We start from the raw sequence: 13,229 nt of genomic DNA on the forward strand, positions 1-13,229 counted from the left end.
CTACCTGTCCAAGCTCTGATAAGCTCACAGCTCCCACCACCACGGTGGTCTGGAGTTCTTCTTTGACAGATGGCCTGCCCCCGGAGTGCCCCCCGCCCCAGCCCTGCCCCGGAGTGCCCCCCGCCCTGCCCCCGGAGTGCCCCCCGCCCTGCCCCCGGAGTGCCCCCCGCCCCAGCCCTGCCCCGGAGTGCCCCCCGCCCTGCCCCCGGAGTGCCCCCCGCCCCAGCCCTGCCCCGGAGTGCCCCCCGGCCTGCCCCCGGAGTGCCCCCCGCCCCAGCCCTGCCCCGGAGTGCCCCCCGCCCTGCCCCCGGAGTGCCCCCCGCCCCAGCCCTGCCCCGGAGTGCCCCCCGCCCTGCCCCCGGAGTGCCCCCCGCCCCAGCCCTGCCCCGGAGTGCCCCCCGCCCCAGCCCTGCCCCGGAGTGCCCCCTGCCCTGCCCCGGAGTGCCCCCCGCCCTGCCCCCGGAGTGCCCCCCGCCCCAGCCCTGCCCCGGAGTGCCCCCCGCCCTGCCCCCGGAGTGCCCCCCGTCCCAGCCCTGCCCCGGAGTGCCCCCCACCCCAGCCCTGCCCCGGAGTGCCCCCCGCCCTGCCCCGGAGTGTCCCCCAGCCCTGCCCCAGAGTGCCCCCCAGCCCTGCCCCGGAGTGCCCCCAGCCCTGCCCCCGGAGTGCCCCCAGCCCTGCCCCGGAGTGCCCCCCAGCCCTGCCCCAGAGTGCCCCCCAGCCCTGCCCCGGAGTGTCCCCCAGCCCTGCCCCGGAGTGCCCCCAGCCCTGCCCCCGGAGTGCCCCCAGCCCTGCCCCGGAGTGCCCCCCGCCCTGCCCCGGAGTGCCCCCCGCCCTGCCCCGGAGTGCCCTCCGAGCCCGGCTGGGGCTGCAGGCGTCCTCACTGCTGTGCGGCTCACTTTGCTCTGGCCGGTGCGCGTGTCAGGGTTCAGGTCCTCAGTCCTCAGGCCCTTCCCCCCGTGGGACGTGAGGAGCGGCGGGGAGAGGGCCTGTCTCCCAGCAGCCCCCTGTGTGGCCGAGGCAGCGCCGGGCAGAGCGAGCCCGGGTTCTCGGAGGATCAGGGCCCGAGCAAACAGACACACCGCCCTGGCCCCAGAGAGACCTCCCGGCGGGTGTGCGGGCCGGACAGGGTGCCTCTGAGATGGCCGGCCCACGCAGGCAGGTACTGGCTGGCAGGGGTAGGCAGCGACCAGGCCGGTGACACCGTGTCTGTGGACATGACCGGACGGCGTCACCGGCCGCTGAGCTCCATGGCGTTCCATGGGCAGCCCCTGCCCACACTGCCGGGCACAAGCCGGCCGGCGCGGTCTCTCAGCCCAGCGTCTCGTCACACCGTGACGGGCTCCGTGCCAGCCCGACGCCGCCTACACCAGTGGCAGCGCAGGACCAGGACACGCGAGGGATGAGCCACAGCCTGGCCAGCCTGGCTCAGGAGGTCAGGGTCGATTCCTGGCCAGGCCGGTGCCTGGGTTGTGGGCTCAATGCCCAGTAGGGGGCGTGCAGGAGGCAGCCCCGGGCCAGGCTCCCGCCTGCTCTCGTTCCGTCTCCGTGATCTTGCCCAGGAGGTTCCCTCTCCCCCTGCGGCCCATCAGACGCCAGGCCGAGGCTCGGAGCCTGAGCACTCAGACCCGCCGCTCTGCCCGCTGCCGGGAGCCCCGAGGCGCTGGAGCACGGCCAGACGGCATGGCCAGCCGGTCCGGCCAGAGCCAGGCGGCAAACCTGGGAACACCTCAGGCCAGAAACTCCAAAAACCAGTTTCTCCGGAGCCGCAGGCAGTCCGGCGCCTCCCTTGCTGGTCGGGACCCTGCTCCTCACACGGAGGCCGGGCGTGGGCTGTGCCGGGTGGAGGTGTCCAGGCGGGCCCTGCCCCCAGGCCTCCCCCAGCCTGTGCCAGCCAGTGAGACCAGGCACCCGGGAGCTGCCCCCGGCTCCCACCTCCCGCCCTCCGTCCCTCCTCTCTTCGCACCCCGCACTCCGTGTGCGTCTGCTGCTGGGCAACGGGGACCCTGCACAGGCCCAGGCCTGCCCCACACCTGTGCCCGTGCGCACACCCACGCCCACACCCACGCCTGCCCCACACCTGCGCCCAGGCCCATGCCCGCACCCACGCCCATGCCCACGCCTGCGCCACGCCCACACCCACGCCCGTGCCCATGCCTGCGCCTGCGCAGTGGCTCCTGCAGGGCAGGGTAGGAGCCCAGGCGCCTCCTGCCCTCCCAGCTGCCTGGACAGAGCCGTGCGTGTCCGGCCCAGAGCCCAGGCTGAGCCTCTTAGGCTGTCCCGCCCGGGAGAGGATGGGGCCTCTGGGCCTGTCTCTCCTTCGATCCCACGAACTCAGCCTCGTCGGAGGCTGCGGGAGGCCGGTGGGCATGCGGCCTCTCGGCGGCTCCCCTCACCCACGGCCCGTCGTGACAAATACGCAGCTGAGGCCTCGCCTGGGAACCGGGAGGCCACGGACGCCCCACCATCAGGGCGGTGAGCACACCCCCACCCCGCCTGACACAGGCACATGGCCGCTGCAATGACGGAGCACACGTCTGATTTAGGGTAATTCGAACAAATTGCATCCTTTGGCGTGTTTGCTGTGGCCGCTCGTTCCCATGGAAACCGCCAGCACGCGCAGTGTGGCCGCCCCTCTGCGCCCGGTTATCCCGGGGCCGCCCTCCGGGACGGCGTGCCCCCGCCCTCGCCCCCGCCCCCGCCCCCGCCCCCGCCCCGCCCCCACCCCACTCAGGCCCACAGGGAGCTGTGAGCTGTGGGTGTGAGCCCTTCTCCTCCCGCTGCCTCCCGCCCTGAGCACCGCCTCCATCGTGCCCTCAGGCACCTCGAACCCGGTCAGGGGTCTCCTCTCCCCAGACCCCCCCCACTCACATGGAGTTTCCTGGGGGCGGCTGAGGGGGTTGCGGGGGAGCGAGGACCCGGTGGTTGGAGGGAGGGGAGGGCCGCTGGTGTCAGCTATTCCACCCCAGAGGCGGGGGGGGGGGGGGGGCCTGCAGGATTTCAGCTTTTTCCAGCGCCCGGGGACACCCCACGTCACCGCATCCTCGTCCTCCTCGAACCCGGACCTCCCTTCCCTGCGGGACCTCAGGGCTGACCCAGACAGAGCGGCTCTCTGGCCCTCGGACCCCAGAGGGCGGCCCCCACGCTGCCCGGCCCTGCCCATGGGCCTGGCCCCGAGGCAGACCTGCCGCTGGGGAGGAGCCGGGGGAGGGGCCGCTCCGGGTTCTGGGAGACAGGGCTTCCGGGACCCCCGGAGGCGGAGCAGACGGGACACGGCGGCCCCCTGCCCCCGCCCCGCCCCCGCAGTCACCTGCTCATTCATAAAGCTGCGCCCACGTGGCCAGGCCCTCGGCAAACATCAGACCCGTTTTACAAGCACCCGTGGGTGGCCTCCTGGGCTCCCCCACCCCAGGCGGCGGGCTGGGCACCCAGCTGCACCCTGAAAACTGGTCTGCTGACCCCACCCCGGCCCCAGCCCAGGCCCCAGCCCCGGACCCAGCCCCAGCCCCAGCCTGGTCCCAGCTCTGGCCCCAGCCCCCGCCCCAGCCCCGTATCCAGATGCCGGAGGGACTGGCTGGGCACAATGGCCTCTCACTCTGGTGTCACCAAGGCTCCCAGCTCTGCCCCGACCTTGCTGCTGGCAGCCTTCGGGGGCACCTGTGTCCGCAGGAAGCTCCGAGCAGCCCCACCTGCACATGCGGGGCCTGCCCGCCAGCCCAGCCAGAAGCAACAGGCGGACCCTCCTGTCCCCGCACCAGGTCCCAGCCCAGGCGGCTCCCCGCCCGCCCCTCCCGGAGGCAGAGGGTACTCACGGGGCCGCTCTCAGTCTGCCTGCCCGCCCGCCCGCTCCCCGCGCAGCCGACAGCACAGAGGATGCGATTATGCGATTGCCATTTATGTAGACGGTGTCCGCCGCCCGAAGCCAATCAGAGTCACGCTGTCTGCTCATTCATCTTGGCGCGGCCGCCGCCCCCAGGGCACAGCCAGCCAGGGCTGGGCAGGCCCAGGCCCTGAGCGAGCCCAGCCCCATCTGCCCAGGGCACGGGGGCCAGCAGCCGGACAGCGGAAGGGCTTGCTCTGTGACAGGACTGTGAGGAGCTGCCCTGAATGCAGGGTCCTATATGCCTGAATGCAGGCATGGGTGTAGGACACCGCTCTCCGTGTGCCCCCCTTTCCATTAACCTAAGTGGGAAATTACTGCTACCCCTAGGAATGCTGCTCACTGCAGATGTCTTTGCCTTAGGGTAAAACAATTGATAGGAGCCTGCGGATGCAGAAAAGCTGCGAGTTCAGAGGAAGATAGGTGATTGTAAAAGGTCAGGTGCTGAAGGAACTTATCTGTGTAGGAACGCACGGTTTCCCTGAAATAAATATTTCCTCCTCCAGATTGGATTTAAAGGTTGGAAAAATAAAATTCGCGGCTGCAGACCTCGGGTCTGAGCCCTCCGGACCCCATCTGTTCTTGTCTGTCTTTTTCTTGTCCTCACCCCCTCCCTCAGGTACTGTTCGTGGCCGGCAGGTTCCGGCACAGGATGGGCCAGCACCTCTCTCCTCCCCGGGTGACGGGGACCCTGACAGGAGGGACAGGCTCAGGGTTCGGTCAGAGAGCAGCAGAGGCAGGAGTGGGTCTGAGTCACAGCCCTGTTCTTCCGCCCGAAGCGGCCAGCACCCAAAGCACAGCTCTTCCCGCCCGGGGCTCCCCTCCCTCCGCCCGGGGCTCCCCTCCCTCCGCCCGGCCAGACGGGGCAGGACAGGTGTCTCCTATGTGAGGGGCTGGCACTCAGGCAGGAGGCGCAGGTGGTTCTGCTGCTCTCACCGCGTGTACACACACACCACACAGCATGTATACACCCCATACATGTACACACAGCATACAGACACACCCACTCACACACCAAACACACCCACAGCATGCATGCACCACGCCCCAGCACACACATGCACGTGCACATAGCATGCAGGCATCATACATGCCCCCAGCACATACATGCACACACACACAGCAGGCAGGCACGTGCACACACCCCCACACGGGGCACACTCTCAGGCCTGTGGCGGTCAGAGCCGTGGGCCTGGCTGAGGACCAGCGTCTCCGGAGCCGAGCCCTTGGGGCAGGACCTGCAGGCCTGGGCGCGGCCGCCGGAGGGAGGGGCTGGCAGGGCCGAGAGCGGGGCGCCTGTGAGATGGGCCCCGGCAGGGGAGAGGCCCGCTGGCTGCACCCCTTGCTGTGGCTGCGCAGGGCCCCGGCCTGGAGGGGCGCTGGGGCAGGTGGCCGTGTGCCCAGGCCGGGCAGAGCTGGGCCCTTTGACCCTGCAGGCCGGGCTCTCCCGGCTCGGCTGGCAGCGGCCCTGGCAACCCCGGTGACCCGGGAGCCACGCAGGAGGGCCGGGTGCTCTTGGGAAAGACATGCCCCTCACCCGGGCCCGATGGCGCTGCGGAGGGTGGGCGTCCGCGGGGGACACGCTTGGCCGGGCCCAGGACCCCGAGGAGGGAGCGCGCGGAGGGAGCCACGCGCCCCTGAGGGACTGCAGCGCGTGGTGTGGGCACTCGGCCCGTGGGCGGGAATGAGATGGGGATGTCCTCCCTCCGGGGGACGACGGAGACGCGTGTTAGGTCGTGGAGGGCAGAGGTCTCTCCGGCCCTCCACCAGCGGCCGGCATGCCCCTCCGTGGACACCGGGCTTCAGGAGTCTCCTCCCAACGATGGAGCTGAGCTGCGGGGCGGGGGGGGCATGGCGCTGATTTGGGGCGAGGCCACAGAGATCGGAGCGTCGCTCAGAAAAGGGAGCGGACTGCCTCGGTGTGAGGAGCGGGTCCTGTGCGGCCGGAGGCGAGGGAGGAGCGGGGGGAGCGGCCTCCCGCGAGCTGGACCCTGTGCCAGCACCGTGGCTTAGGCCCCGGCTGCCATGGACGCCCACGTCCCACGGAGCCAAACCGGCCGGGGCAGCACCCGCTTCCGGGGGAGACGGGCCCGGGAAGCCGGTGACAGCGCGTGGGGGGAGGAGGCCGAGGGGCAGAGGCTGGGCCGTCTGGGCCGTCACACCCACCACCGCCGGTCAGACCCTGGACAGAGGGACGGCCACTGCCAGCTCCCCCCCCCCCCCCACTGACCGACCGCAGCGGGAGAGACGCGTGGAGGGCCAGAAACCACCCCCACCCACCCCCCGCCCGCGGGGAATTACCTGTGAGCGGCCCCTGAGCTGTGGAGCTGGAGGTCGAGGTGGTGTGCGTCCCACAGGGGCCCTCGGTTAGGGCCCTCGGTTAGGGCCCTCGGTTGGCACCAGCAGGGAGACTCAGGCCGGTCCCGTCCCTGTGGTGCCTGCCCCTGGGGGCAGGTGCGGGGAGGAGCCGGTGGGAGCTCACACGGGTCTGCCTGGCAGCGGCGAACGCCGAGGCCGGCCTTGGTTTTCAGCCTCACCAGCTGGTTAAACATTAAGCTCTGGCGAGATAAAGCCTCGGCCCCGGGAACTGAGTGCCCATCTCCCCAGGGGGCAGCGCCCGAGCCTGGTCCTAGAACAGCGCGCGGGCGTAAGGCCCCGCCTCATTGAGACCGGAGGCTCCGTGACCCGAACAGACCCCGCAAAACCCTCAGGGGGTGCCTGATCCCACTCCTTCACCCTCCGGCCGGGGCTCAGCTGTGCGCGCACCTGGGCGCCAGGAGCTTACACACTCCCACCCAAGGAGGCGGGCACGGAGCGGGCGGGCGCGAGGTAGGGTCCAGCCCGAGGGGGTGCTGCGAGCCGGTCCAGGGGGCCCTGGGCATGAGGGGCCTCGGACCATCCCCGGGCCACAGGGCCCCTCAGCAAGAAGCCCCTCCTCTCCTCTCAGGCCCCCGTGCTCTCCGCGCTGCGGCCGGGTTCAATCCCGCCTCCCGGGAGCCAGGGAACCTGCATGTGGCAGCTCGGTGACCCGTGACAGCTCAAGCCTCTCTAGCTCCAGGGCGTGTGACGTGTAGCGTGTGACGTGTAGCGTGTGGAGTGACCCTTGAGCGCCACGCCCCGAGTGTCTGAGCTGCGGCAGCACTGCTGGCAGCTGACCCACCCGCCCCCGGGGGACCCTTCTCACCCCCAGCATTCTGCCTTCTGAGTTGGGTCCTGGGGCCTGGGTCCCAGGTGAGCCTCCAGGGGAGCAGTCCAAGGTCAGGCCAGGCCAAGGCCAGCTGACCCTGCAGGATGCTGCTGCGGCTCATCACAGGCCCTCGCCCCCACGTCTTTCCTCAAGCCTCCCGTGGCACAGGGGACACTGAGAACTCAGGTGGGCCTGGGTGGGTTGCTCAGTGGTTAGTGTTGGCCTGCGGACCGAAGGGTTGCGTGTTCGACTCCTGACCAAGGACAAGGACCTCAGTTTCAGGTTCCATCCCTGGCCCTGGTCAGGGCACGTGCAGGAGACAGCCAACCAATCGATGGCTGTCCAAAGTTCTCTCTCTCTCGCCCTAGCCGGTGTGGCTCTGTGGATAGAGCGTCAGCCTGTGGGACTGAAAGGTCCCAGGTTTGATTCCAGTCGAGGGCACAGGCCGAGGTTGCGGGCTCGATTCCCAGTATGGGGTGTGCCGGAGGCAGCCGATCCATGGTTCTCTCACATCTTTGCTGTTTCTCTGTCACTCTCCCTCTCCCTTCCTCTCTGACATCAATAAAAATATATTTAAGAAAAAGTTCTCTCCCCACCCCTTCCATTCTCTCTCAAAATAAATAGATAAAAACCCGTGGGGGAAACACCCTCAGGTGAGTTAGGAAAAAAGAACTCGGGTGCATGGCGGGTGCCTGCGGCACCAGCAGGGCCCCTTCTCCCAGGGGCGCCTTTGGCTCTGGCAGCCCGGTCAGCCCGGCCAGAGCCGGCAGAGGCGGAGCGTGGCCTGTGCTGGCGGGTGGCTGGCTGTCAAGCCACAGGCCTCCCGCCCGCGCCTCAGCTGGGATGTGCTCCTCCAGCGGCCGGCTGGCCCGGCTCCGGGGCTCCTGCTCCTCAAAGCCGCCAGGGCCTCCCCATGTTGGCCACGTACAGCGGGCGCTCCTGGAGCCCACGTCTGAGGCCACGAGGACAGCCGCTCTTGGTCCGAGATCAGACCCTCGGGTCAGCGAGCTCCTTGCCCGACTTCCCACCCGCCACTACCTCAGCGACGCGCATCCTTCTCCCTGCTCCCTCTCGGTCAGCTGCCCCGGCTTCTGCCCAGGGACTGGCTCTGAAGGGAAGGGCCCCGGGCAGGCAGGCAGGCGCATCACTGAGGTGGAGACAGCTGACACGGAGAGACACACTGGGAGGGACGCCCCGGGAGCGAGCTGGTGAGGGCGGGCACCAGGCTGACGGGGGCAGGGGCAGGGGCAGGGGCAGGGCAGGACGGACGGGAGCTTGGGGAGGGAGGTGGGGACTCGGGCGGGGGCAGGTCGGGGCCACAGCGGGGTGAGCTGCAGACTCAGAGAACCCTCTGGGAACACAGACAGGGGCATGGGCCCAGGGGCGTCCTGAGGGGGCCAGGCCGCAGTGACAGCCCGCACCCTCTCTGCGTGGTGGGGTGGACGGCCGAGGCACACGGCGGCCAGGCGAGGCCAGGACAGCCGTTCTCCTGACTTCCCGCCGAGTTCCTGTCTGACCGGGAAACCCAGGCTCCCGCCCGTGACGGCCCGCTGGGTCCTGTGAGGGCTCAGGACCCCGAGTGCTCCAGGCCGTGCCCCCGCCGGGGCCCTCGCCCGGTGATGACCGATGGCCCACCCGGTTCCCTCCAGCCGCCCCGCCCCCAGTGCGGAGACGCGTGTGGTCATCATCCCACACCACTCGTGAGGGCTTTCAGCCGCCGGCTGGCTGGAGGGTGGAAATAAAGAGACAGTACACACCATGGAAAATGAAGAACACTGTATGTTTATTAATGTTTATTTCAAATTACAAGAAACAGATCACCAGTCCCTTATTGGTACAAAAATACCTGAAAGTGTGTACTTAGGTTCATGAGCTGAGGAGCTATGTACAAAGAGGAGCAAAGCACATGAGGAGAGCTTGTCTCTGCACCGTCTGCACCCTGGGCGCGGGCGCGGGGCCGCGCGGCTCGCTGCAGCGTCACACAGGGCGAGCGAGTCCCACCCCGAGGGGCGAGACACTGGTCAGACTGCCAGGGCCACATGCAGAGGAGAGAGGACAAGACTTCTAGACTGAGGCACATATTTCTTCAAAGTTTAGCAAACAAAAAAGCATCCTGGGACCCTCCCCAGCACGCTGGGGGCCGACACCGCAGCACGGCGCCCTCCTCCCTCCCATCTGGCCCAGGCGGTTACACGAGTATCACTGAAAAAGAAAAGAAATCACAGGCAGAGAAAAACCCAACAGGCTCCACACGACCCTGAGCTGTCCCGTTTACATTCACGTCACTGAAATACAAAAATAAAGGCCGATGTCTTCAGCCCCTGGCCGGCGGTGGCGATGCCTCGTCCAGGGACCGGCTGCTGTCGGGCCCTCCCGGCCGGGCAGGGCGAGGACCCTGTGCCAGGCCTGCACTCGCGTCGACTGGTGGAGGCTGGAAGGTGCCACGGGCCGGGCACACAGCTACATGCGAAACTGAGTCAGAGTCGGGCTCCTGCTGTCCTTTAAATAAAACGCGTGCGTATAAATATGAAATGCCGCAAACACTAGCCATCTACGGGGACGGCGGGCCTCGCCTCACTGCCGGCCTGGCCTGGCCTACTCAGCGGGAGAGGCGGGGACCTTCCCATGCTCAGGCTCACGTTCGGCCAGCGAGGGGCGGTCACATCAGTCCCTCAGGTGGGCGGGCAGCACCGCCAGCACAACGGGAGGCCCGCCAGGGTCAAGGCTATGAAAGATAAACTGGGTACAAAAAAAGAAAACACAATTGAGTAACTATAGCTAAAAACGTCTACTAAAACTTCTTCATTTGCATAAATGGACAGGCACAGAAAACAACCAGAGTGTGGCCTGTAGAGTAACAGCTTCCCCTGCACTGACTGACCACGGCGCGGCCCGGGGCCAGGCCTGTGTGTTTCTGGGGACCCCTCGGGGGGTCAGCGGGCGCACAGAGGCCAGTCAACATCGGAGCTGCTACTAGACAAGAAAATCACTTGCACCACAGAGGTCTGTGTGCTCGTCAGAGACCAAAGGAAAGAAAGACATGGCCACTCTCAGACTGGGGACACCCCTCTGGGACCGGGCACCGTCCGAGCGGCCCCGGAGTGGGAGCGTGTCCCGCTGACCAGGCTGGTCCACGTCCCCGCTGCTGTGAGGGACGAGGCGGCAGAGGCCGCCAGCTGCCTCCCGCACCGGTCTTAGGCCGGGGGCATCAGGCACAGGCCGCAAAGCTGGGCCAGAATGTGCCCTTTCAATTTCTCCATCCTTGTCACCATGGAAACCCGCCAATCCGGGCCTGGAACATGGTGCCCTTTCAATTTTTCCATCCTTGTCACCATGGAAACCCACCAATCCAGGCCTGGAACATGGTGCCCTTTCAATTTTTCCATCCTTGTCACCATGGAAACCCACCAATCCAGGTCTGGAACATGGTGCCCTTTCAATTTTTCCATCCGTGTCACCATGGAAACCAGCAAATCCGGGCCTGAAACATGGTGCCCTTTCAATGTTTCCATCTGTGTCACCATGGAAACCTGCAAATCTGGGCCAGAAACATGGTGCCCTTTCAACGTTTCCATCTGTGTCACCATGGCAACCTGCAAATCTGGGCCAGAAACATGGTGCCCTTTCAATGTTTCCATCTGTGTCACCATGGAAACCTGCAAATCTGGGCCAGAAACATGGTGCCCTTTCAATGTTTCCATCTGTGTCACCATGGCAACCTGCAAATCTGGGCCAGAAACATGGTGCCCTTTCAACGTTTCCATCTGTGTCACCATGGCAACCTGCAAATCTGGGCCAGAAACATGGTACCCTTTCAATGTTTCCATCTGTGTCACCATGGAAACCTGCAAATCTGGGCCAGAAACATGGTGCTCTTTCAATGTTTCCATCTGTGTCACCATGGAAACCTGCAAATCTGGGCCAGAAACATGGTGCCCTTTCAATGTTTCCATCTGTGTCACCATGGAAACCTGCAAATCTGGGCCAGAAACATGGTGCCCTTTCAATGTTTCCATCTGTGTCACCATGGAAACCTGCAAATCTGGGCCAGAAACATGGTGCCCTTTCAATGTTTCCATCTGTGTCACCATGGAAACCTGCAAATCTGGGCCAGAAACATGGTGCCCTTTCAATGTTTCCATCTGTGTCACCATGGAAACCTGCAAATCTGGGCCAGAAACATGGTGCCCTTTCAATGTTTCCATCTGTGTCACCATGGAAACCTGCAAATCTGGGCCAGAAACATGGTGCCCTTTCAATGTTTCCATCTGTGTCACCATGGAAACCGGGAATCTGGGCCTGGACCATGGTGCCCTTTCAATGTTTCCATCTGTGTCACCATGGAAACCCGCCAATCCAGGCGGGGGCATGCCCTTTCAAGGTTTCCATCCATGTCACCATGGAAACTCAAATCTGGGAAAGATATGGTGCCCTTTCAACGTTTCCATCTGTGTCACCATGGAAACCCGTGAATCTGGGTTGGGACATGCCCTTTCAACGTTTCCATCCGTGTCACCATGGAAACCTGCCAATCCGGGCAGGGATGTACCCTCTCAAGGTTTCCATCCGTGTCACCATGGAAACTCACAAATCTGGGCGGAGACATGGTGCCCTTTCAATGTTTCCATCCGTGTCACCATGGAAACCTGCGGGTCTCTGCAGGAAGCCAAGCAGGTGACATTTCTCATCAGAGCCTAGAGTCCCCGAGGGAGGACAGCCATGAGGAGGCTCAGGCAGTGATCCTTCTAGAACAGGCGGCAGGGGCGCCGGCGGACGGACCACGGGATGGACCACGGGCAGACGAGAGTAGCAGAGTCTCAAGAAAGCTGCCTGTCTCCAACCAGCGGGGGACTCGGCCGGGCGGGCGGGCGGGGCGTCCCCGGAAACGAAGGCTCCTGGCTGCGGAGGACGGGCACCTGGGAGCATGAGCGCGGCACCTTGTGCGGAGAGAGCGTGACGGACGGTGGCTGCTGGACTGGTCCACGAAGCGTGTCCAATGCGGCCGCAGGTGACACCTAGATGTCCTTAGAAGCTTTGCCGGTAAACGGGGGAGGGCGGGGCGCTGATCACTGGACGCTGAGTCCGCCCGCGGTGACCTGCAGGCGGCCGCCCTCCGGTACCTCTGCTCCGTCGGCAACGTCTACCGTCCGCGTGAAACTTCTCTCCGTCTTGTATGCGCTGCACAGCCGTGTCCCCGCCACCAGGGGCTGAATACAACATTGAAAACAAGGAGTGCAAAAGAGGGATCAATACAAAAAAGTAAACATGTCAGTTTGAATTGTCAAGATTATTCCAGGGCAAGAGTTTATTTCCAATCACTGCTATGATTCACACGCGGCCCCGCCAGGACGCTGGTTCCCGTTTCCTCCGGTTCAGCACTCGCTCTTTCAGCCCGTGTGGTGGGCAGGGTCCCGGCAGCACCTCGCGGTGACACCCAAGGACTATCCAATGGGGGGGGTGGCACCAGAGGGAGGGCTTGCTCCCCCGGCGCAGAATCGAAGTGTGTTTCCACCATGCAAAGGCCTCCTGCTCCTTCCAGTGTGAGCTCCCTCCGGCACAGCTCAGGCGGGTCTGAGGCCCCGGCCTCGGGGCGCCCCAGCCGCCGGCCGCGCGGAGCGAGTCACAAGGCCACGCGCACGCAGTGGTGCTTCAGCTTGCAGGGCAGCACCCCCTTGTTGAGCTGGTAGAAGTCGACGAGCTGGATCAGGTCGGAGAACTTGGTGTTCCCATCGTCCAGGCTGAAGAACACCTGGCCCTCCTCCTCACACTGCGAGACACAAGACACTCCCAGGTCAGAGCCGCGGCAGCCAGCACCGCCCCACCCCGCCCGGCCACAGCCCCTTCCAGACAGTCTCTGGGGAAGCTCGTTAAGCATCGCCCCCGTGGGCGTGGAGGTGCCTGCCATGACTGCCCGCAGTCTGGTTAGCCTGTGACTCGGAACAGAACCCGTGGAGGGGGCTAGCGGTGACGTGGGTACTCACAGGTAAGATCTGGAAATTTTTGATTTTCTGGTGGTGGCTCAGCGTGAGCACGTACGCCTTGGGGTTGCTCTGGCTGTCGCGGACCAGGAAGAGCCTGGGAGGAAGGTGACGGCGTCAGTGTGAAAACCCAGACTCGGCGCGCGCACACACTCGTGCACGCACACGCACACAAACTTCCCTCGCA

At 65.8% G+C, this 13,229-nt stretch overlaps 1 protein-coding gene across 2 annotated transcripts in view; it reads right to left on the reverse strand.

Moving 5' to 3' along the window:
• Positions 1-8,825: 8,825 nt before the first annotated feature.
• Positions 8,826-13,229, reverse strand: part of GRB10 (growth factor receptor bound protein 10) — an 89,186-nt gene continuing 84,782 nt past the window's right edge. For both annotated transcript variants that reach the window (XM_045587175.1, XM_045587174.1), the window contains 2 exons: positions 13,046-13,139; positions 8,826-12,831 (listed from right to left, as the gene is read on the reverse strand). In XM_045587175.1, the coding sequence (XP_045443131.1) occupies positions 12,685-12,831; positions 13,046-13,139 (241 nt within the window). In that variant the 3' untranslated portion in view covers positions 8,826-12,684. The remainder of the gene's footprint in view (positions 12,832-13,045; positions 13,140-13,229) is intronic.

Source organism: Pipistrellus kuhlii, unplaced genomic scaffold, assembly GCF_014108245.1.
Source record: "Pipistrellus kuhlii isolate mPipKuh1 unplaced genomic scaffold, mPipKuh1.p scaffold_m20_p_26, whole genome shotgun sequence".
In the NCBI taxonomy this organism is placed as follows: domain Eukaryota; kingdom Metazoa; phylum Chordata; class Mammalia; order Chiroptera; family Vespertilionidae; genus Pipistrellus; species Pipistrellus kuhlii.